Below are 23418 nucleotides of genomic sequence, written 5' to 3' on the forward strand. Positions count from 1 at the left end.
CTTGTGACGCAGATTTAGTTTTTTTTTTTTTTTTTTCTCCCTTTACCCCTCGTGTCTTACCTTTGCAAGCATTAAATTTTTTAAACATCCACGATCAATTTTCGGTCTGTTCGACTGTTTACCAGATTTCTCCTCTGATCGATACATTGCACTCGCCTGTACACTTGGTACAAACCATCACTGCCAAAATGTCGCAAAAAGTTTATGTCACGTATAACCAGGTATGGTCTTTTGCGTCCAGGTTGTCTAGTCGGTTTTGTTTCTGCATCGATGTTCTAAGATAGCTACGTCGTGGTGCTATACCTACATATGATACAGCTTATGAGTGTGTTGAATATGTTTCTGGTGTCGATGGCTTTTGAAAGACGAGCGTCCGTTTTCGCTACGTCGATACCCCGTCGATCCTTCATAGCCTGACCCGCTAATACGCTGTTCTACCAGGTGCACAAGCTGTGCCAGTCTTCAGCTGATAAGATCCTAACCACCTTTCACCCTAATCTTATGATTGCTATTGGCGGTGGCGGATATGTCCCCGCTCGTATTCTCCGGTATGTCAGTTGAATTCACTGCCTGTTAGTGGCATCTATCTGACCTGGCATTCATCAGGTCCTTCCTCAAGCGCGCTGGTGAGCCCAATATTCCCATTCAAGCCATCGGCCTGTCGCTCTACGAGGATCTGGGTCGTGGTGATGCCGAGGAGGTGCCGGGGACCAAGGTGACTCGGACACAATGGTTGGATCTTAGTTCTTTGGAGATGGCAAACCTTATCGGCAAGAACATACTTATTGTGGATGAGGTTGACGACACTCGGACCACTTTGGAATATGCAGTTCGCGAGCTTCAGAAGGATGTTGAGCAGGCACAAAAGCAGCTTGGACGGGAAGGCGAAAAGACGAATTTCTTTGTCTTCGTGCTTCATGTACGTCGCTCTTGGGTTTTTTACAGTCAATCCACTTCTTTTGTTGGCCTCGATACTAATCCTGCAATAGAACAAGAACAAGTCCAAGAAGGGAGTACTTCCCGCGGATATGATGGATTCCGGTCGCTATCATGCTTCCGTCACAACCGACGATGTTTGGATCTGCTATCCATGGGAAGCCAAGTATGTGACCTGCTATACTAGCACTGGGCTTGCGGTAACTAACGGATTTCTAACAGGGATATTGATGAACATGATGCGTTGGCCAAGGAGAACCCTCTCTTTTAAAGCCTTCGTTTACTTCCTTACAAACATTTACTCCATGCCTACGCATTTTGGCTTTCATTTGCTGGCGTATATTCTTATTATCATGACCAAAACATGACTGGGCATGTCACGATATAAACGGTGCCTTGACGACAATTGATAGACATAAAAAAGCAAGAAAATTCAAAATAACACGATACACTTAAAGGTGCAACGTCCTCAAAAAGCAAAAACGGGAAGGCTGTCTCTGATGCTCGATGCAGTTTAAAAAGGCTAGTTTTCCCAACTCGTTTCTGGTCTGTCCTCCAGTATTTCCCTATACTTGCTTATAGATCTTATTAGCCAGACCGCCACCCTTCTTGGTATTTCTGTATACAGTAGCGTAACAATAATGGCATGTATAGCGTCAGATTTGGCCCGCTCTGAAATCCGTGGTAAAGCCGCAGAATAATATCTCGCCCATATTTGTATTAAACTCCCCGACCGCTGCACAAGCCAAAGGCATCGGAGTTCCAAATAAAGGGCACCCTAATGGTACATGGAATAGGAGGAAGCTAGTATCACACAACCGAACCGATCAATCAAGATGCTTTAGTCGACATCAACATTCTGCCGGCGCAACTCCGCCTTGGCCTGCTCGATCTCCTTTTGCAGCTCCTCGTGCGCCTCCGGTACATCATTGAACGTTAAGATTGCTACACCTAGGCGGCCAAGTAGGTAACATCCGAACGATATTAAGGCATAGAAGGGAAGCTGGTGAGGTTGCGATGGTGTTAGTGGCGTGAAGAAAGATTAACCAGTGCGATTTCGAAGAGAGCAGACGTACGACAGGAACGATCTCTTTTTGAATGGTTTCATTGAGGGGGACAAGATCCAAGTAAAGGACAAGATATAGCTGTATAGGGAAGGAGAAGAAAGTTATCAGAGTTAGTAACAGCATAAGCAGACGGGTGCGGTCCCTGGCATACCGAAGAAACAAGGAGGAGAACGGAGAGGGTCTGTTGAGCGCGTGTCATGGCGAGCAAGGGCTGTAGCTGAATTTCTAAGGAAGAAGAGTCGCAAATACAACGGTACTGATGTAGTGAAAATAGACAGAGCTATCTAATATATCAGGGTGCGCCAAAAAGCGAGGTGTGGGACTTGGGGAAGAAAGAATGACAGGTATGTTGCTGGGTAGTATTGCGTTTACGATAGATACTCGTTGGTGGTTCCCGATGCGTCCTTGGCAGCCGAGTCACCGTACTAGTAGCATGTACTAGTAATTACTCCTATTGATCGGGAGTTGATTCCTTGTTTCTGATACCAACATCCAATGTCGGCATATTAAGTGCTTGAGAGACTTGAGCATGGGTCGCGTAACAAAGTTCGGATATGTAAAACGGTAAAAGGGAGAGAAGACATAAACCATAAACTGCAACTATATAATCACTGCATAATGTGTCCAATACAGCCTTGACAGTACAATAAATTTATTACGGTACAGTATTTCACAGTTTTTAGTGCACCCGTCCGTTTATCCTTCAAATCCGCCTGAGCTCGAGTTATTGGGTTCTTTAAAAGTACATTATTTTATTTATTTGTTTTTTCTAAACCGCACGTCCTGTTTACTCTGGGAGCCCAAAAAAATCTCACAAATACGATATTTTCCCATTTTCAGCTCAAGGAAACGAACCTAATAAACCAGTTGCTATTCCTCGTTATTTATCCGATAGACCGTATCCTGCCTATATATTCTTTCCCCCTCCCCTTCCGGGGTTTATTCTGGAAGCAGACACATGTACTCCCACCGGAGTACTCATTAAAATCGAGTTGGAGCGACTGCCATACATCACTTGGTCTTTTATTTTCTTCCTGACCCAAAAGTTGAAGTGCCATGGACGAAGAAATGACCCCAAGGAACGAATTGAACGTCATGCGGAATTCCATGGAGCAAAGTAGCCTACCTATCACACAGATACAAGGAAACGAACGCATGGAATGTCCGTCTCTAAGCCAGATCATATCTAGTTTGGCTATGCCCCCGGCATTAGCCCCTGGCGTATCTAAGCCTTTGCCTCTTGAAGAACAACGAACTTTGTTTGACACTTTTCAAGAGGCTCTCAATATGGCGGAGACTAGATACCAAACCAGTCCAACAGCTGAAGCTGAAGAAGATAATCCTTCCTTCGAGCAAGTTAATGCTCTTTTCGAGGGCCTCCAAGATATTTTGTATAGGCTCTGGACATGCAGGTCAAGCTTCATAGTGCAAGCTGCAGAGGCTTTGGCAAACGGAAGTAGGAACCGTAAGTGCAACTACAATTTAAATGCTGACTAGCCTCATTGCTGATGTATTTATAGCATTGTGGCGACTTCCGTATGGACAGAGTGGTGTTCTATCTTTTTTTCTCCAACTTATTGCTTCAAAGGAGGAAGTTGGTACTGGTCTGCTCCTTCATGCCTTGCGACTGATTGGGAACTCCTGTGCCGACACTGGTAAGTCCAATTCGCTCAGTGTTATAGATATAGGTTCTACCACAGTTCTCACTATGTTTCTTAGACGAAAACAGAACGATTGTTGTGAAAGGAAACTACACTTCTGCTATCATCCAACATCTTCTGAATCCCGAACTTATAAAGATAGTAATACCTGTTATCTACAACATTTGCATTGATTTTGGTGAGGTATATTGAGTCTTGCTGTACTTGGTTGCTAACCATTCATAGAGCCGGCCCAGTCTCAACTGGCTGCAAGTAAAATAGTATACATACTCCTGAAATTAATAAGGGAGGACTCGTTCAAGGACAACGAAAATTTACTTGATTTTGCCTATGAGCTAATAGAACTAACTGCGGAGCAAGGTATGATATAGCCCTTCCCCCCCTTTGCTTGGTTCTAACAGGTCCATGCAGAACAAGGGATAGAGTTATCACCTGATGAAACCATCTCGCTCCTTATTGATCTTGTAGTTGATAAGGACATTGTCCATACCCCTTCTCGATTTTCTTGCATTGCGACTTGCTCGATGGCGTATCTCGATAATAAACGGTTTCAGAATGTCTGCATAACAAGATACATGGTAGCTGACATTCTATCGATGCTCAGCAAATCCTTGGATTTCGACGCGGGGTGGCCCTCTAATGATGATATTAAAGTACTGGCACAAGTTCAGTTAAGGATCAACCAAATGCTAGCAGAGATATCTGGAGCACCATTATTCGCTGAATATTATCCCCTTGGCTCTGATCTTTCACGGATGCTGAGAAGCTGGTTGCAGAGAACGGAGGATCAACTACAGATCTGTTCCTGTGTCATGTTAGGTAACTTGGCGCGTTCGGATGAAGTATGTCAAGTGATGGTCCGAGACCTGAGTATCCACCGGGATCTGATATCAATCGTTAAGAGTGACGCTAAAGGAGCCGTCCTTCATGCTGCACTAGGATTCTTGAAGAATTTGGCAATTGCTGGAGATAATAGATTGCATCTGGGACAAGCTGGTATCATTCCTGCGGTCTCTCGTCTTTGGGAATATGAGACGGTGCCACAAGTTCAGTTCGCAGCCACCAGCATCGTACGGCAGGTGATCATTGCTTCAGTTGAAAATGTATCCCATTTGCTAGAGGCCTTCCCTGGGGATGACGATAGCAGGACTTATCTCTCACAGTTGCTTTCGCTGTTTGAGAAAACGGACTCCACCCCTATTAGAACTGAAATTGGACGCATCATAGCATCCATATGCCGTACCCTCGTCCCAAAATTTCGTGAACAAGACCAACAAGCAGATGCCATCCTCAGGCGTCTCTTTAGCATTCACGAGGGCATTGCCTTCCCAATAGGTGCTATGATTTCTCAATCACAGTGGCCGGTTGTTCGGAGTGAAGGCTGGTTTGCCCTCGCGTTGATGGCGTCTAGTCAGCCGGGCTCTGCGACAGCTGTGGACTGCATAGAGAGGATGGGTCTGTTCCCAACTCTTGAGCAAAGCTTGAGTGCGGAATCCTTTGGCTCAATGGACGAAGTGGACAAGTTACAGTTGATCAAAGATCGTGACAACATAATCGTCCTCATCCAGGAAATATTGAAACAAAGTGTAAGTAATGCGATTCTCTCAGAATGACGCTTTGAGATTATACTAATTACACTTTGCAGCCTATTCAACTTTCAGACTCGGCCAAAAATACGCTACAAGGCCTAATGAACAGCCAAGTCTTGCAACACTTGGAAAGTACTAGAGAACGTTGAATCTACACTTCAACAATGCCCCACTATCCTGTCCTTGAGGATTATACAGAACGCATTATAGTTAGATTAGTCTAAGCTTACAGGTATTAAAAAGGCTCAATAACCTGTTAAAGAGAAGTATTATATATTTATGAAACACCGGATTATCCCCAGACATGATCGATTCTCTATAATCGTTGAGAGCAGATGGGGCTTAGTAGGATCACAAAGTATCTAGGCAAATCATTTCCTCAGCGTACGCTCGATACCGATGGAGGATATCAGTAGAGTCCAGCCCTCGAAAACTTGCCTCGATGGAGTAATGCGCAGCTAGCCCTTTCCCATCGATTATAGCGCCTCGATCACTGCCCAGCACTTCCTGTGCCACCTCTAAAGATAGCGTATATGCGTCCTGTTGAATAATAGATTTCAAAACGCTTGGGTCGCCTGCCCGTAGACAAAGGAAGTTGGGGCTAACACTGTCGGTGGGATCAACCCACATGGGAAATTTATACCGATATAGATCGCCGTCTTCGAGATGTTGTAGAAATGAATAGTGTTGTTGTGCATGGACCGTCCAGTCATCCAGTTCAGGCCCGTTGTCACCATACATGGACATGCCAATGGGTGTTCGATCCTCATTCTCATCCGCTGAGGGAAGCCAGCGATGGCTCTCGGCGGGAGGAGGATATCCTTTCGATATTTTGAAGTCGGCAGGGCCTTCCCAGGCTGGAAGATCTGCGACCCGCCAATCCTGGGTGACGGGAATCCCAGGCTGATCGCAGGAAGAAAGCTCGGGAAGATAGGGAAGGGCAACACCGGGATGGCTATGGAGGGCTTGAAGAGCAGCTTGGTTAATAACATTTGCGGAGACTATTAAGGAATCAGGGTGATCAAGCTTGGTTTTGACAATGGTCGAAATCGTATGATCCTCCAAGAAGATGATATCGCCATCTATTTTGATGAAAATCACATTCCTATCCATGCTGCCCCACTGGATATAATCACCGAACCCCGAGACTTGGTAGAGAGGAGTGCGTTTCACAGTAGACAGGAGCCATTCTAGACTTTCCGTGTCATTTGTCTGCGGGATAAATATCACTTGGTCGAGGAATCCATGGTTATCGATGAGGTTCCTCTTTGTAGGTCAAGTCAGACATGGCCACAATGATAAGCAATACCGGGAGAACTCACTCTTAGGTAGCAATCCAGGATCTCCGTTCGCTCATGGCTACGAAAGGGCACCAGTGCAATGATCCTGATATCCTTTGGTTTCTCGAACGATCCAAAATCTTTGGAGTAAGCATGGAATGGTGTCGGATTCGCTCTTTGAATAAGAAGAGGCAAAAGACCCAGCTCGAAAAGCGAATACCTTGAGAAGTATACGCTGGCAAAAACCATAAAAATGCACGTACAGCTAACAACGCACCAGGTCAATGCAGATAAGCAGAAATGGCGTGAATGATCGTTCCTGCCATGCAAGTTTGCATCGCAGATACTGGAGTCAAGGCGACCCATGACAGGGCTGCATACTCATGCACCTAGTCCAGAGCGAGCAACTGATAGGCCTCCATACTTCTGGGATCTACTGTCACTGGGGAATTTATAATAAATCTATCGAAAGGTCGCCATCACATCCCCGTTTTCGGCGGCGACAGCAACTCCAAGATAGATCCGGAAATAGTTAACTGCAGGTGGCTGGTTATTTTTTTTTGTCCGGAATGCGGAGAGGGAAAAAAAAGCACCATGCTGCATGCATTTCTGCAAGGGAAATTTTTCAAGATTGATTGTGTTTAGCTTTCATTTCCGTCCCAATATATGTTGGAAACAAGTTGGTGTGGGGAATCGAAGATGAGTTTAATTGATCTACTCCGTACTGCACTTTTATTTAGTTCACGGTCTATGTATGACGTCGCCGACACGTGAAACGATTCTCCGAATGTCCGATGGGTTCCTCGCGGTTGGCCAAGTCCAACCTTCGCGATCGCCATCTCCCTGGCTATCAAATGAAACTGTCAACACTCGATAATCTGAATTTCGCATGAGAACATGAGGACGGCCGTCCTCTTTGGCCGTTTCTGTTCGAGCCGTGGTGGAACTTCGCAGCTGCTGTCCCGCTTCATCTTGCCGGTTCGATGGCGTTTCAGCCGGCCGCCGTCATGGCGGCAAGGGCTTGGGCGGAAATCTCACAGGCGGATGCATATGTCAGGGACGCTGTTACTCTCTTCCTTAACCCCCGGTGCGTTTTTGAAATTGGCCGAGGAAGGTGATGGAAATGAAAAGACTGGTGAGATGCATATGCTGGAAGCTTCACGCCAAGAGATCCAAAAGAGTGTCACTCAGGATGCACGGGGCTTATCGAGGTTTCAACAGTCTATTTTTGTCTTCTGGTACTATTACATATATGATCCGATTGCCACGGGGTTCAGGTTTGCGCATCTGGTAGTTGTCTTCTTGCCTGTCATCCTTACAGTCCCAGTTGTATGGCTGGGCAAGCGCCTCGAGACCCGCAAAGATGTACGCAGCGGGACACTGTGGTGGTATAAATTCCTCGTCAGATCAATGGAACGTGCAGGACCGGCCTTCATTAAGGTAGGGCACCATCCCTGCCCACCAACAAGAAGTCCAGATTATCCGCAGCGTGCATACTGATATCTGTCATGGTTTTCTTCTAACAGCTCGGACAATGGGCGGCTTCGCGTACTGATATCTTCCCTCCTGAACTATGCAACATCATGTCATCTCTCCATTCAAACGCCCCTTCGCACTCGTTGCAAGAAACAAAAGAAACTATTTGCAAGGCCTTCAACGGGCTGCCATTCGAAGATATCTTCGAGGAGTTTTATGAGGAGCCTTTAGGGGTGGGGGCTATTGCACAAGTTTACAAAGCAAGATTGAAATCAAACCTAGCGGCATATCAGGATCAGGAAGCCTCCGAGATACAGGGTTTAAGAGATAAGGTCCGAAAGAACGTCGATGTATTGATGAAAAGTACGCCCCAGCGAGTTCCCTCTTCATACGTAGCCGTCAAAGTGCTACACCCTAAAGTCGAGCGTGTGATCCGAAGGGACCTAAAGATTATGTCTTTCTTCGCTTCACTAATCAATGCGATCCCTACTATGCACTGGTTATCTTTACCAGACGAGGTTCATCAATTTGGAGAGATGATGAGGCTGCAGTTGGACCTGCGCATCGAGGCGAGTAACCTGGTCATGTTTCGTGAAAAGTTCAAATCGCGCACCACCGCTTGGTTTCCATACCCCTACTTGGGCTACACAACCCGCGAAGTGCTCGTGGAGGAATTTGCGCAGGGTATTCCTCTATCAACCTTCCTTGACGTTGGAGGGGGTGTCTTTCAGCAAGAAATTGCACACGAGGGCCTAGACGCATTCCTCCACATGCTATTAATTGACAATTTTGTTCACGCGGACTTACATCCAGGTAATATCATGGTTCGGTTTTACCAACCGAGTGAGTTGGATCTTTCACTCCGCAAACACACCAGGGCGTCCGATGCACCAACCACGGCGGACGTTGATGTAACAGAGGCGGTACTTGCACGACTACGACCTCATGCCCATAGTCCAGAAGATTGGGACAAGATCCTGGAACAGCTTAATGCGGAAGGCTATCGTCCGCAACTTATCTTTATTGATACTGGCTTAGTAACCCAGCTCAATGATACTAATCGGCGAAACTTCCTTGATCTCTTCCGCGCTGTCGCAGAATTTGATGGGTATCGAGCGGGTCAGCTCATGGTCGAACGATGCCGCCAGCCAGGGGAGGTCACTGACCCAGAGGTTTTTGCGCTGAAAATGCAGCATCTAGTTCTTAGCGTCAAGTCACGAACCTTTGCGCTTGGCAATATTAGCATCGGAGACGTGCTAAGTGAGGTGCTATCCATGGTTCGAGGCTACCACGTTCGGCTTGAAGGAGATTTTGTCAACGTTGTTATATCGATCCTTCTTCTAGAAGGTATCGGACGAAGTCTTGACCCAAATCTCGATCTCTTCAAAAGGTGAGTAGATAGATGACTCCTTAAAAAGTGTTTAGTTTGATATCCCCGTACATCTGATAACGACAATTAATTTTTTTTTCTGCATTAGTGCCCTCCCTATTTTGCGGAAGCTTGGATCCAATACTACATTCTTGAAATCGGTTCGATCGGGCGACACTTCCATGCTCCGCGTTTGGGTTGGACTTGAAGCTCGAGGCCTGCTTCAAGCCAGCATTGAGACTGTTGAATTGTGCGTCAAGTCTGATATGCTATCCCCTAATATCTAAGAGAAAAGAGACCGAGGGATCCGGGATAGCATAATTTTTCGCTCCACTTGGAACGTTCATAGAATAGAGGCAAAACTCGACAGAGGATTGATATGTTACATAGTGAATTTTCGCCCCGGCTCTTGTATACTATGACAACGGTTAAAGTTGGATCAGCGGTTAGATCATGTATAAAAGGATACTCGATGGGTTAACCTACAGTCTGTTTCCAAATATCTATGAATAATGGAGAACGTTCGAAAAGAATAATTAAGGCTATGATTGATTTAGAAAGTAAAAATCCCTTAACGTGGCGTAGTGTAAGAAGTGTTTGTATGTTTTCATACGTAGGCCGCCCTCAACTCCTTATTTCTCCTGAGTATTACATCGTCTGAAGCGATATAGATGATCTTCAGTGAATCTAGACTATCGCCTCTAGGTAACTGGAAGCCCCGCACTAGCAGCGAAAATCATTTAGTAATAGGCCCCTGTCAATTAGCTTGAAGGTAGGCGACGTCTTTGTATCGGAAAAACTAGGCCTGCAAGGACCATATAGACTTCCCCAGACAAATTACTGTATTAAAACATAGCCGCTTAGAGGGAAAATGCTAGAAAGATCCAAAAGCAAGCATGAGCCGCATGAGCAGCATGTTCCGTCCAGAATAACAACTGTAAGACGCCATTGCTTCATTGCCATCATCATCTGCCTAGCAGTTCATATATCTGGAAGAAAGCCATTTCATATTTAGACAAAGGAGGGCGAAAGGATTAGGTTGAGTGTAGAGAGAAACAAGGAAGGTAAAAAAAAAAGATATAGAATGATGCGTCCCTATGGAGGACCATTAGACGCCCGCGCCTTGTTCAGTATACAGGTGAGTGGAGAGTCATCGTCGCTGAAGAGCAATATCATCAGCAATCAAATTATCCCATTAGTTCCTGCCATTCTCTCGAATTGCAGCACCAGTAGCTCGCCACCAAACATCGCCTCCCCATCTCATCAACCGTTCGATAGCAGCGGTAGGTGTGTCCAAGGCAGGCCTGATATCCAGATAGAAAACTGGCTCTCCTGTTGGCTCCGGAGGCCCTGAATAGTAATCAATCACATAACGCACTTCTTTCGGGCCAGACGGCGTCTGTCGCATCACAAACCAGTCGTGTCGATCGAACGGTGGGGGTGTTCTAGAACATATCAGTAACACAATACAACGGCATGCCAAATAAGAGCAACTGGTATACTAACCCAAACTTTGCTGGATACAGCCAACCCAGTGTTTGCAGTACTTGCGCCTTTGGAGTAAGCTCCTGTGGCCGACCTTTGAACCTGAGAAGACGAGGCTGATTCTCCTGTGCACTCGCACCTATCAACTCCTCCCTGGCTGCATCTAATGCGATATTTTCCTCGCCACGTCGACATTTTACCCAGCCTTCTTTTAGACCTTTTGAGAATAAACGTTCCCATCCGACAATTTCCTCCCAAGCGCCTTCATTCAGAAAGTTGTGCACTGCAACCATTGCCTCCACTGCATCCTGAGGGGTATCCGTGTAACCTTTGCGCAACATTGCATTGTACATTTGCTGAGGAGACGGATACTCCCAATTGCTATCTGTATCTCCGCGGGGTATAGAGGAAGGTTCACGCTCCAGCGGCAAATCGACGGTTTGGTTCGGTGCTCGTTCCTGAGAGATGGAAGAAAACATATAGTTCAAAGGGTTCAGTTTTGATAGGGTTGACTTGTTTTCTGCTTTAGAAGGCAATGGCGTATCTGGGGATTTTAACTTGGGTGGCACATAGAAGGGAGAGTCTTTAGACCGGACGGGGCAGGCAGTAGGTGGTTCAGGAACTGAAGATGGCACCGGAGGCGACGAGTTGCTCGTGTACATTGGACATGCTGGCTATGAAGCAGTATTAGTAGCTTGAACAGGTATGCATGAAATACGGTGACTTACCGGGGGTGTGGTGTCCGAGGATGCCAATGGGTTCGGAGCCACAGGTGTTGGCAGCGACGGGGAGTCTGCCCAGAACCAACCCATTTGGGAAAAAAAGAAAAAGAAAAGCTAGGAGAGAGATGAGAAAATGAAGGGGAAGATTCCAGAAAGGAAGTTGCAGAGATATAAAGTATATAGGCGACGACTGGTTGGTAAGCTAAATACAGAGGGAAAGCAGGCCTTATAAAAGTGGAAGGGAACCTGAAGGACTTTTTTATCTTTAAAAGAATAAAAAAAAAAAGGGAAAAGGAAAAGGAAAAAAGCCGGAGAATGTCCGTGAACTCCGTCGGGCTAGGTTTAATGATATAAATGACCTCTGTATTTTGTACAGCGATTAGGTCCACTTCTCAAAACTAAAAGTCCATTTCTTCATTTATTTGTATCTTCATGAGAAAAATGCAAAATCAATATACTCCGTATGTCGAGTCTGTAAACAGAACATAATTCGAAGATTTGAGCAGCCAGTATCAGTTCAACTTAGCGGCTAACTATTAGTTAATACAGTAATTAGTTAACGTACTTGGTAAGCCACCTCTTATTTCCATAGAAAATCGCCTATTTTCAAACAACAATATCTCAACCGATCCAGTTTCTATGTGCTTAAAAGTTTATATGTAGCCTATTATATATTAGAATAAAAATATACTAAGCTAAGAGACGTTTTCAACTTCTAGTTACTAAATAAAGATATATTATAGCATATTTTATAGTATATTGTTAGGATTTATATATTCCAAGACCTCTTTTTTGATTTGAACTAAATATATATATAAAGAATACTGATATTAATAAGATAGTCTAATTTTAAACAAATATATTAAGTAATGGTTGAGATATTTCTTTTTGAAAATGACAGTTTTCTATGGAAATCAGAGGGGTGCGGCTGGCTTACCGAGTACGTTACCTTACACTGATTACCTAAACGTGACAGCAACATCTGTAAAGAATGAAGAATATATGATGCCTAAAAGAAGGTAAGACTCTTGATTTCTACTTGATCCCTAGAACAAAGATAGGCCTTCTATATAGGCCGGAGATCACGTGGTTGAATACAAAGAGCCTTTGTTCTAACAAAGGGCCTTTATGCGTTCACAACATCACCGCTTTGTCATCTAACCCCGGAGTAACATAACAGAAGATGGCGGGTCGTTTACCGATTACGTTAACTAAACAGTACTTGTACTCCTTACCACAGGTCACTTGACTAGCTTTGGTACTAACTAGTGGACATTGGTAATTACTAACGGGTTTTCTATTAACGTGACTGGTAAGCGAGCGACGCATATAAGCTGGCTGTCACAGATGACTGCATCGTATACCCTGCCCGCTGTGCATAGACACCTCGGTGGCCGAACAGCAACATCGGAGGACACATCCGTTGCCTTTTCAACAACAGATAGTAGCCCCCTTCTCGATCCTATTCTATCGGAAAAAAGGAGATCTCTTTTAGCTATAAAAGGTAGCTTGATATCAATAAGAGAAAGGCAAGAATCAGCCTTCTGTCTACATAGTATCTACTGCTTGCCTTTCTGCCTACGTACCCTTACCTAGTAGTTGACAGGTCCTCTACCCTGACTACACTGGCGACGCAACCCTATATTCCATACAAATCAGCCCTTTTTACTACTGGAATATCCCAGCAACCACAGGCTATAGTAGTATAATATTCAAAGATAGTATATATTAGTACTTTATCTTTAATATAGAAAGTAGAGAAGTTTATATAAGCGATATTTCTTTCAGTATTAAATATTATATCTATATTTTTAATATTTCTACTGGAAAGTGTAAGACTAAAAATAAAAAAATATAAGAGAAAAATATTTTAGGTCTTTTTTACCCTACTAATATATTATATATAAAATATTATATCTTTGCAATCTCTGGTTGCTGAGATATCCAAGTAGCAAAAAGGGCTGATTTGTATGGAAAACAGAGCTGTGTCACCCGCTTACATGTGTCGCTCGCTTACCGATCTCGTTAGTTAACTAGTTACTAGAACGCAAACCATACTCCGTAGTAGTTAAGGGCACGCGCTTCCAGTGCCGCATTCTCGTTCTTTCAGTTCTCTGTGGAGTACTCCATAGTTATTCAGCCCTCCAGAAGCACACCCCCGCGACTAGTACTGTAGCTATTGATAACTGGAGCTTAGTCACCTGGCGGAGATCTTTCACCTAGCCCTGCTATGGGGGGGCAATGGAGTTTGGCAATATTTAGGTGCAGCTGTTGTTCGCCAAGCATATCTTGAGTAGCTTTGTCGCCAACGGCAGAGTGTTGTATATACTATGGCATTGATTTTTCAACTAGAATATACCAAGAGCAGGCCAATAGAGCAACCCTCGATCTGTGTTTAGTGCACATAATATATCAAACCATGGCCTCGTTCCAGATGGATGCCCACCCCGCTTGGTTGGTACTAGGAAGATAAAAGTAATCAATCAACACTTCGGACATCTGCCTCCAGGTGTGCCACCCACAAATTAGAGCGATGTGGGATAGACGCTCAACAAACCATGGGCGTTCAATTTGGCCTGCCGAGCTTTGAGCACCAATAAATAACACCCATGCGAGCAACCCATGACCCTCCTTCGATAACGGTGGCCAATGACAATTAGCTATAGCTTGCTTCAAATGTCTTGTGAGCGCACGACCCAGCCCCGAAGACGGGGGCGATACGATAAGGAAATGGTTTAGGTAACATATAGAAGCGATCCTGGTGACAGCTTCCACAGAACCAAGATATGATGCTGTCTTAGAAAATGGCATGTCTCGTGTAGTGGATTCAGAATACACATAACTAAGGAGCCGATGCTCAACTTCACGATTGAGACTGCGAAAGAATTCGTGGTCATCGGTGCAGAGTACAGTGGGATTTTGGTTGCAAGCCTGGCCGTAAAGTACAATATCACGCATAGCACGGAGAATACTTAGCAAACATGCGCTGAGGTAGGGGTTAGAGACGAATGCAACGCCTACTCTCTGTAATTCTGACGTCTCCGGGGGCGCTATACGCTCTTTAATACTGGCTGAAACCGGTTGCAAGTCCCGAGCCAAAGGGAAAACCGGCTGGGTCATGAGTCCCGACGCAGTCTTCACATCAGTGCTATATTACCAGTCAACAAGATTCGGTAACAAGTACATGGCGAAGCACGTACGTAAGAATAGCAGCTAGCATTGAAGACTGATGGATACTGCTGTCTGTAATACCTCCTCGCAAGTCCACCATGCGCTTCAAGCCTCTGAGGTGCATACGAGCTTCTTCAAACAATCCCACTATCAGCTGGTAAGGGTTAGAAGAACTTATTGGCAAGAGTTGTGTCTTAAAATTTCAATGGGCGACCCACTGCCAATAACATGGAAACGACCGGAGCAAAGAAATAAGAATACATACCGCACCCGTAAGAAGATTAATGATTGTGCCAAATGCTTCGTTGCTTAACGATAGAGCGGGGTTGCGCAATTTTATATTCATCTCACGGATACACCTGGCTTTCATAACATAATAATCTGCATCGTGCAAAAAGCGATGGGACACTTCTGAAGCAACTTGGAACTGTGAATGATGTCCAGCCAAAACAGCTCGGTGGGCAGCGCACATGCTCATCAAGCCAAAGAAACTTCCCTGATCTGTGAATGAAGATTGGACTGCCATTTCGGTTTTAGCCCGCTCATTGAAAGCATGTTCTTTCGGGAAAGTCATCGGCACAAAAACAGTTCCCCCTAGGTAATTTACCGGGTCAGTCGGAGTTTAGTACTTGCAGACAGTGCACTTTATCAATCGACGTACACTTTGCGAAACTCGAGAAATCGCCAACGGATCCCTGGACCAAGAAACAACATAGCAGGTACAGACAAAGTGGTCAACTCACAGTAAAAGACTAGTCGACTAGTAATAATTGGTACATCACTAGCACCTGGCAATGTATTGAAAGGGTCGACAAGCCATGAGGTCGGACACTGAAGCGGAATTGAAATAGAGCCAGTTGATATTGAATGACCAGTACAGCGCCTATCTGGTTGCTGTTGGCGTTTTTCTTTATTCTTAGCAATGTCACAAGGCGGTCCTCTTCCTATGAGTGATTTTGGCTCCGAGGATGGATTAGTGGGTAAGGCACGCTCTGACGGCGAGTCTTCGAAGTTTGACTGGACAACGGCTTTATCTGCGAGTCCGTCACGCCTAGGAACACGCTTCAGTCCAGCAAGTCGCTCGCGCCTACGCACGTCACGCATAACGTGGGAGCGAATAGTCCTACGAGCATTAGCATCTTTGATTCGTTTGGAACTCAAATCATCATCATGGTCAATAAATGTGAATGTAGGTCGATCCGGCGGTGTAATTATTGTTGACCTCGGCCCTAGAAAGACGAATCAACACTCGAAATAATAGGTACTGAGTGTATTATGACGGTTGATGTTGCATTGATACAAATGATCTAGTATCAATCAGAAGGGGATAGCAGGTTTCAAATTCTGGCGGGAGTCAGATACACAGGGCAAAAAGAAAGGAGAGAGAAAAGAGTAGGAAAAAAAAAAGCTATGAAGAGTGACAAGCAGGTGCACTGGGTAGTACAGCACGATCTTCAGGGAGATATATAAGGTACAAAGTCGAGGGAGAAAGTTCATTTCGAGATAAGACATAATCTAACAAGAGAGGAGGGGGGAGGGGTGGCTATTATGATGCCGAAGATTTCAAATATGATGATGGTGATGATTATAAGGACAAAAGGACAATACAAACTCAGACGGACCTGAATGGGAGTAATGCGTGGCAATAGACCTTGTGGCAGAGTTCATAATAGCAAGTTCCTCAAACCGATGCTTATCGGATGACCCAACGCCTTGACACTACTGAAAGGGTGAAAATGGGGAGGTGGAAGAATGAGTTACCAAGCAAACCCAGGAGCATTGCCGGGGTAAATGGTTGCACAGCGACCAGCCATACCGTACCGGGCAGAACTAGAGCTGGACTACTCCATACAAAAGGGAGAAACGGTATAGTAACTGAAGGGTAATCATCCGCCCACAGCCAGGCGGTCCGATTCCACAACCAACCTTCTTACTTGGAAGGTAGTATATTATATACTAGATAGAACTCATTTCTAGATCTTATCTCTTACAATCCTCCTACTATAGTGGGGGTCCAAAAGTATGTGACCCCCTATACCTAGCGGTCCTGACCGCCTCATTTTTTTGCCAGTAGAACTAGGGTTCTGCCTGACCTACTCTGTACACGTCCACGCATCTAGAACCAAAACAACTGCTTAAATAAGGGATTTTAAGCTTTTTTTTTTAAAGCTATTCAGTATTTAATATACCACCCCTCTGCCTCTATCACAGCCTGAACCTTGTGGGGCATAGTAGTTGACAGTTTCACTAGGACGTTAATTCGAATAGTGTGCCAATCTTTCTTAGCAGTTTCAATAAGCTGTTGGTGTATAGCCTCAGTATCAGCCTCGCCTATAAGCTTATAATATATCTAAACAGTGAGACTATGGAACAGAGAATTCTAGTACACCAATCCTAAACTATATCTTACTGTGTAAAGACTATTATCGAGGCCCAGAGATAATATACTAAATACTAGGATAGGAATTTATAAAGTTTCTGCCAGCCAGAATAGTCCTAGTTTAGTAGGCGGTTCCTAAGTCGGCCGCAAAACGTTAAGCTGGTGTTCCAAATTTCAATTACCTCCCAGGCTCCCACTGATACAGTTTATAACTTTCCTGCTTTATCAGTGTCTAGAGATTTTCCATAGAATTTTTAAGTCAGGCGAATAAGATAGCTATTCTATTATATTGATATTGAGTTCCTGCAGTACATTTTCAATCTGCCAGATCTTGTCACCTGTGGACTCCTGTATTATCGCGTATAACGATATTACCAGGTTGAATTAAATTAGATAGAAAAGCCTGATATAATATTGTAATAATTTATCTACCAATATCTCTACGGGGTGCCTCAGGGTCTCGACTCTATCTAGTAGAACAAGGCCTGTATATATATCATAATATCTTTACCAAAGACAGCCCAAAATGTCTGTTTTACTGTCTTATTATGAAATAGTAGGAGAATATCACTATATCTCAGCTGTTCAGAAGGTCTTAGGAAAGTCCAACATACTCGGTTTTTTTTTTTTTTTTTTTTGGGCCTCGTTCAACTGTATATCATCGCTCTATTTCACGCGCTCCCAATTCTCGAATCTCAGGGATATAGTAGGTATATCTCCTTGCCCAGGCAAGCCTTTTGACTGTGTATTCTGGCTTACTCAGGAGTCAGACCTAGATCTCTGGCGCAGTGGCGCTATTTCCGCTTGTCTGATATATGTAGGAGACGTTTTATCGAGCTTCTTTGGACTATATAGTTGACTGCTGTCAATAAATCTTTATTTGTATAGTAAGGACCTTAATTAACAAACTCTAGAACGTGTGTATGCTGATCTAAAGTCAGCTTTCTAGGTCTGCCTGAGCGGGAACGTGTAGTATTATTAAAGACGCTGGGATTCAAGGAGATTAGTAGGTTTAATAGTAGAAAGTGATAGCTCAGGGTGTAAATTTTTGATCCTTTTGGCCCCCCAGCCAATCGAATGGAGCTCACATATACACGCGTGCAGCTGAGGATCCCACTATTCCCCTCTAGGAGCCATATTAGCACGTTGTATAGAGCTGAATGGCTTCAAAATCAAGCGCTTTGTTTGCCATTGTTCTATTTACTACTATATAAACTAGGTGGGCGGTGAAACGACTGCACGAGGGCTGTCATCTGAGGCGGTCAGGTCTGCTGGGTATAGGGAGTCGCATACTTTTGCAACAGTCTCCTTCTCCTTGATTGAAATATCGCCTCTACCTATGCTAGTCTAGCGGGCATTCAGTGGACTATATCGAGCTTAGGTATATACCATTGCAGCCGGACGCCATATCCAACTAGACCATCAGGGGTTAAAGGGGCATTATTATGCCGACATAATTTGATATAAAAACATAAATTAAGATTTTCACATCTAGTATCAGTCGACTAAGCAGGGCGATCACGCATTGTTAACTGCAATATATATTCACATTACCTCTAAGTTGTTCTACGGAAGAGTTTTAATCTAACCTAGCTCATCATCTTCCTGTAAAGGTGAAAAAATAAAGCAAAATAACAAATCACAACAATAGAAGAGATATGGAATGTCGCGAGAATGCCCGCAACTTCAAAAGCAGCAGATGTTGTATTGTGAAGTCATTCATGTAACATTGCTATCTCACCTTAGGACCCTCATATCTATGGCCGCCATTAACCGGGGTATTCTTCAAGGCCTCAGTTAAAGTTAGGTGGCTCTTCACTATATGTATCTACTACACACGCAGTTGCGAATATGATTTTGGGAAATGGCGTGTATGTACTTTTGATCTCCATGCCCAGTTTGAAATCACCAGTAGATGACTAAATCAAACTAAGTGTATACGCTGTAGGATATACGATGTACAGTGGTGCAGTGGAAGGGTGCAGTGATCCTTGATTGCAGAACACACTAGTGTTTAAATACGTCCCAGACATCTGAAGCTTCTCAAATTACCACCGAACGCCGCCTTGTTTCCAGACGCCTCTCGGTCCTTATAAAACCAACGAACCTTACAAAACACGGAGAAAGATATAGGAGACTGCCGCTGTAGAAAAAGGGGACGGTCGAGGAATGGAGGAAAAAAGTAAAGGAAAGAGAGAACAATAATGGACAGTAAAGAAAAATAGAATATACAAGGGAGGAAGAGGAAGAGGAAGATAAAAAGAACATCGACAAAAAAACGAGATATAAAATGACGCCACGTATTGGGTGTTAAACGCCTCCTGGGTATGAAAAGAGTCAAGAGTCAAGAAACTCAATCTTAACCTTGAACATCATTTAGTAGTCTCGCGACAAGCGCATATCCAAATAATAAGGCGAGACCAACCCAAACTCGATTCCGTCGAACCCAGCTTTGGCCCGCTTCTCGTGCGACGTGGCCACCTTCTACCACAGCCCCGAGGCCATGGGCACTTCCGTTCGGGCGCCTACGTAGTGCACTGGTCTCTGGAGAACATTTTGTAGCAGCAGCAGCAGCATTGGGGTCAGGTATGAGTTGGCCAGTGTTCGTGTCAATCCGATTGTCTCTCATCCACTTCCAATTCTCTTGGTCTAATTCTGGCCATTCCGCGCGAAACTTCAGCCCGCCATCTCCTGCTTTCACATTGTTGATTCCCTTGGCTGTAGGGGTCACTCCTGGAGTGGAAATGACGTGAGATCCTCCGCCTGTGGAGTTCCACCACCTCGATCGCGCGGCCAGCACTCTTCGTTCCGCTTCTGACGCACTGACACTACCCGTAGTCATCTCTTCGCTAGTCATAAAGGAGAGTAGTCCGATAAGAATCGTCGAAACTTCCCAAGCTGGGTTAAAGGACTTCGGGTGAAAATCACTGATGCTGAGACATAATCGAGCAGATGGTTGAAATCGGCCGCTTGGGGTATGCATGCGGATGGCTGGTGGAGCAAATGGGTACTCTGGAGGAAACATCAAGGTACCCCAGTATTGTCCATTCTCGTACGGTGTCCCAGGGGGCCCAGTGAGAATGTAATGCCATCTATACTCTGCATCAATGCCGACTCGGAGGAGACAACGGGAAACGTGATCGACATCTTACTCAAGAATGTTGGACTCCGATGGATGAGCAATTATATAGGGTGGTGGGTTCTTTTGTATGTTCTGATATTCACGAGTAAGCTGTATAGTGATTAGTCATAGCTCGAATACTATTTAAGTTGTTAGACTCACCCGTTTGAAGGCTGCTTTCGTCGCCATCTTATCATAAGAATTATGTTTTGTCTCGTTCGAGCACTGCTTCCAAGTACGGATATACAGAGGAAATTCCACGGAGATGATAAAAAGGAAGCAGGGCGATACAGTTCGTAAACTGTGCAGGGCTTGTCTATTGGACGAAGTGATGATGATGGAGAGTCACTGTGTTTGTAGGTGCCAGTGGAGTTGAATCTAAGGAGCACTGCGGGTCACGTGCCATATGTAGACTTCGTCTCAACTTCCGAGACAATCGAAGGTGACCTAGAAAGCCTTCCAGAGGCGTCGTTGGCCATTGTAGCCGCAACAATGTCTTCCCCGCTTTCCACCGAAGATGAAGACGTACGTTTCATCTCTTGGAATTCATTAAAAGACGCTTATTTTTGTGATTGCTAACCGACTTTCTCTGTTTTCTCAGATCTTCGAGCGTCTTCAACAGCGTGCCGACCCGAAAGTGCTCGAGGAGCAACAGCAGGCCGTGAATGAGCGAATACACGCGATCTACCAGAAGGCGCAGACCCGTCTTGGGGAATTGGTGTGGTTTCACCTCCCTCTTATATTTCTCTTATTTTTGTTTCCCCCCCTTTTCGATTATTGCATACAGGCAAAAGACAACTGAACCTCATACAATGAGAACTGACCATCTGTCTATGATATCAGATCGACCAAAATTCCACCCTTCCATGTGTCATTTCGTCTGTTCAAATACTCAACGCACACCACACGCGCAGGGGCTTTCTTGAACGGATTTTCAACCCTCTCTTGAGTTCTAACCAGAAAAGGCCTCACACACTTTCTGAAGCCTTACGGGAAGTCTCGGCACGTGCCGATAAACTAAGTAGATTCGGTTTGTAGATCATTGTTCTCTGCCACTAAGAGCTTGATTAACGCAATTGCAGACATTTTTCAGCAACCAGTGTCTGTGTACTTGGATCAATCGCCCGAAGGAGACCCACAATCGGGACTCCCAACTCTTGACGTGTTTGTATCGGTCAAAGAAAAGTCTCGTGTTCTGCTGAAGACCGGGACCGATCTCGGTAACACGGAGGGATCCGCGTATGGCAATCTTCTCTGGCGGAACGTGTTCGGCGGTGCCGAAAACCTAAATTTGAACGCTTCACTGGGTACTAGGACAAGGTCTGCCTACCAAGCGACATTTGAAACACCCATTCTAAGTGACCCGGATTTCCGTTTGGAAATTGGCGGAATCGCTAGCTCTACGCAAAAGGCTTGGGCTAGTCACGAGGAGGCCTTGAAAGGTGGGTGGGGCAAGCTCCGGTGGATGAGTCAGTCCGGCCATCGCCATGAAGTCGGATACAATGGTCTTTGGCGGCAGATGACTGGCCTGGCGGAGAATGCATCCCCAACAATCCGAGCAGACGCAGGTGATAGTGTGAAAAGTAGCATCTTTCATTCCTGGTCCAAAGACTGCAGAGACAATGGGCTTCTTCCATCTCGTGGCTACTATTGTAAGGCTTTCAATGAGCTAGCCGGTTGGGGTCCGCTAAAGGGAGATGTGTCTTTTTGGAAATCCGAAATCGAAGCACAAAATGCAATCCCAATTCCAGTGCCGGGCATCGAAGGCAACAGTGGTATCAGCTTTACCACTGGATTCCGTGCCGGTCTCCTTTATCCCCTTGGAATGGATGCCAACCACAGACCCCAGCTTTCGCGTACTAATGATCGCTTCCTTATTGGAGGTCCCACGGATGTTCGTGGTTTCCGCCTCTGCGGCCTTGGGCCTCACGACGGGGCTGATGCTGTGGGAGGAGACGTATATGCTGCAGGAAGTGCAAACTTGCTGCTTCCACTCCCCCGGGTTGGTGCAGAAAAGCCCTTGCGACTCCAGGCGTTTGTAAATGGTGGTCGTCTGTTGCCTCTGCGAACCGTACAGAAGAGCACACCTACTACAGGCTCAGAAGTGAGGGACGCCATGATTTCTACAATTTCCGAGTTGGGTAATGGAATGCCTAGCATCGCAGCAGGAGTTGGGCTCGTGTACGCTCATCCAGCTGCTAGGTTCGAGCTGAATTTCTCTTTACCACTGGTGCTGAGGAAAGGCGAAGAAGGCCGAAAAGGTTTGCAGCTTGGAATTGGTATTAATTTTCTGTAGAAAGTCTGAGTCCTGTTGTAATTAATAGAAGTCTTCTTGGTGGTATTAGTATTATGTACGTACGACGTACCGCGTGACTATGTAATCAAAGCGATCTAGGCCCAATAGGGTAAATATCCACATCCTTAGCCATCTAAGTCACGGGTCTCATCGGACTTAGTACAGCAACACCGACAACTGTCACTCAATACAGCTACTGGTAGTGCTCTCCCGCTACAGCTTTCCATTCCATATTGGATTGTCTTTCTTAATTCGTTGATACCACTAATAAATTACAACTATACTGTCATCTGTGTGCGCTTTCACCTCTGAACCCTCCCCTATCTAGACAACTTCTGTTTTGCATCATTTGGCCCCAATGGCCCAATACTACCCGCAACAACAGCCCTACGGATCCCAGGCTTCTGCACAGAACCTCCAATTTTATCCCTCTTCCTACGGTTCTGTGTCTGGCCATACGACTCCCTCCCAAGCTTCCTATGGTGGCTTTAGTGCAGGTCCTAACCCGGCCGCTCAGGCGTACCCAATTGGAGGGGTTGGTGGTGGATATGGCGGCTTCGGATCTCCAGCCACTGGCGTTAGTGGAAGGATGGGCGAACAGGGCGGCCTGAGGACTGGGTGGCTTGCTGCATTTGGTACAGAGGGATACGAGGGGGAGCCGCCGTTGTTGGAGGAGCTGGGGGTAAATTTTGAACATATCAGGACTAAGGTTGGTTCCCCTTGTTGTTATCCTTCATCGTAGTGGCATCAACTTATATCTTGCAGACTTTGACAGTGCTCAATCCTTTCGCTCGGATCGACCAGCACCTCATGGATGATAGCGATCTCTATGGAGCACTGCTTTACATCGTCCTCTACGGAACGT

At 45.3% G+C, this 23418-nt stretch overlaps 9 protein-coding genes across 9 annotated transcripts; 4 read left to right on the forward strand and 5 right to left on the reverse strand.

The window, feature by feature from the left end:
• The first annotated feature begins 28 nt into the window (after positions 1-28).
• On the forward strand, positions 29-1535 carry BDV38DRAFT_180991 (xanthine phosphoribosyltransferase). Its single transcript, XM_032052078.1, has 5 exons — positions 29-221; positions 442-548; positions 607-919; positions 990-1102; positions 1159-1535. The coding sequence occupies exons 1-5, from the start codon at positions 189-191 to the stop codon at positions 1205-1207; spliced, it is 615 nt and encodes a 204-aa protein (XP_031909820.1). The 5' UTR covers positions 29-188; the 3' UTR covers positions 1208-1535.
• A 242-nt stretch (positions 1536-1777) lies between these two features.
• BDV38DRAFT_286519 (dolichol-phosphate mannosyltransferase subunit 3) lies at positions 1778-2202 on the reverse strand (the record flags this gene model as incomplete). Its single annotated transcript, XM_032060688.1, has 3 exons — positions 1778-1939; positions 2013-2081; positions 2155-2202. 3 exons carry the CDS (start codon positions 2200-2202, stop codon positions 1778-1780), a joined length of 279 nt encoding a protein of 92 aa, XP_031909821.1.
• An 857-nt stretch (positions 2203-3059) lies between these two features.
• BDV38DRAFT_286520 (putative GTP binding protein) lies at positions 3060-5402 on the forward strand (the record flags this gene model as incomplete). Its single annotated transcript, XM_032060689.1, has 6 exons — positions 3060-3468; positions 3524-3658; positions 3723-3842; positions 3890-4024; positions 4076-5250; positions 5310-5402. The coding sequence occupies 6 exons, from the start codon at positions 3060-3062 to the stop codon at positions 5400-5402; spliced, it is 2067 nt and encodes a 688-aa protein (XP_031909822.1).
• A 38-nt stretch (positions 5403-5440) lies between these two features.
• On the reverse strand, positions 5441-7036 carry BDV38DRAFT_181029 (uncharacterized protein). The gene is made up of 2 exons (XM_032052079.1): positions 6576-7036; positions 5441-6519 (listed from the first exon to the last, which is right to left on the reverse strand). Exons 1-2 carry the CDS (start codon positions 6897-6899, stop codon positions 5605-5607), a joined length of 1239 nt encoding a protein of 412 aa, XP_031909823.1. The 5' UTR covers positions 6900-7036; the 3' UTR covers positions 5441-5604.
• A 333-nt stretch (positions 7037-7369) lies between these two features.
• Positions 7370-9919, forward strand: BDV38DRAFT_257433 (ABC1 kinase family protein). Its single transcript, XM_032055616.1, has 3 exons — positions 7370-7973; positions 8060-9399; positions 9488-9919. Exons 1-3 carry the CDS (start codon positions 7431-7433, stop codon positions 9663-9665), a joined length of 2061 nt encoding a protein of 686 aa, XP_031909824.1. The 5' UTR covers positions 7370-7430; the 3' UTR covers positions 9666-9919.
• On the reverse strand, positions 9920-11832 carry BDV38DRAFT_257435 (holocytochrome c synthase CYC3). The gene is made up of 3 exons (XM_032055617.1): positions 11592-11832; positions 10885-11537; positions 9920-10823 (listed from the first exon to the last, which is right to left on the reverse strand). The coding sequence occupies exons 1-3, from the start codon at positions 11673-11675 to the stop codon at positions 10574-10576; spliced, it is 987 nt and encodes a 328-aa protein (XP_031909825.1). The 5' UTR covers positions 11676-11832; the 3' UTR covers positions 9920-10573.
• Positions 11833-13904: 2072 nt separating this feature from the next.
• BDV38DRAFT_257438 (uncharacterized protein) lies at positions 13905-16486 on the reverse strand. Its single transcript, XM_032055618.1, has 5 exons — positions 16408-16486; positions 15500-16100; positions 15022-15350; positions 14786-14910; positions 13905-14733 (listed from the first exon to the last, which is right to left on the reverse strand). The coding sequence occupies exons 2-5, from the start codon at positions 15858-15860 to the stop codon at positions 13998-14000; spliced, it is 1551 nt and encodes a 516-aa protein (XP_031909826.1). The 5' UTR covers positions 15861-16100; positions 16408-16486; the 3' UTR covers positions 13905-13997.
• A 2597-nt stretch (positions 16487-19083) lies between these two features.
• BDV38DRAFT_257441 (ubiquitin-conjugating enzyme E2) lies at positions 19084-20721 on the reverse strand. The gene is made up of 3 exons (XM_032055619.1): positions 20420-20721; positions 20289-20368; positions 19084-20228 (listed from the first exon to the last, which is right to left on the reverse strand). The coding sequence occupies exons 1-3, from the start codon at positions 20444-20446 to the stop codon at positions 19496-19498; spliced, it is 840 nt and encodes a 279-aa protein (XP_031909827.1). The 5' UTR covers positions 20447-20721; the 3' UTR covers positions 19084-19495.
• Positions 20722-22589, forward strand: sam50 (SAM complex subunit SAM50). Its single transcript, XM_032055620.1, has 4 exons — positions 20722-20782; positions 20859-20975; positions 21101-21287; positions 21340-22589. Exons 1-4 carry the CDS (start codon positions 20750-20752, stop codon positions 22551-22553), a joined length of 1551 nt encoding a protein of 516 aa, XP_031909828.1. The 5' UTR covers positions 20722-20749; the 3' UTR covers positions 22554-22589.
• Positions 22590-23418: the final 829 nt, after the last annotated feature.

This window comes from Aspergillus pseudotamarii (genome assembly GCF_009193445.1).
Source record: "Aspergillus pseudotamarii strain CBS 117625 unplaced genomic scaffold BDV38scaffold_62, whole genome shotgun sequence".
Lineage (NCBI taxonomy): Eukaryota > Fungi > Ascomycota > Eurotiomycetes > Eurotiales > Aspergillaceae > Aspergillus > Aspergillus pseudotamarii.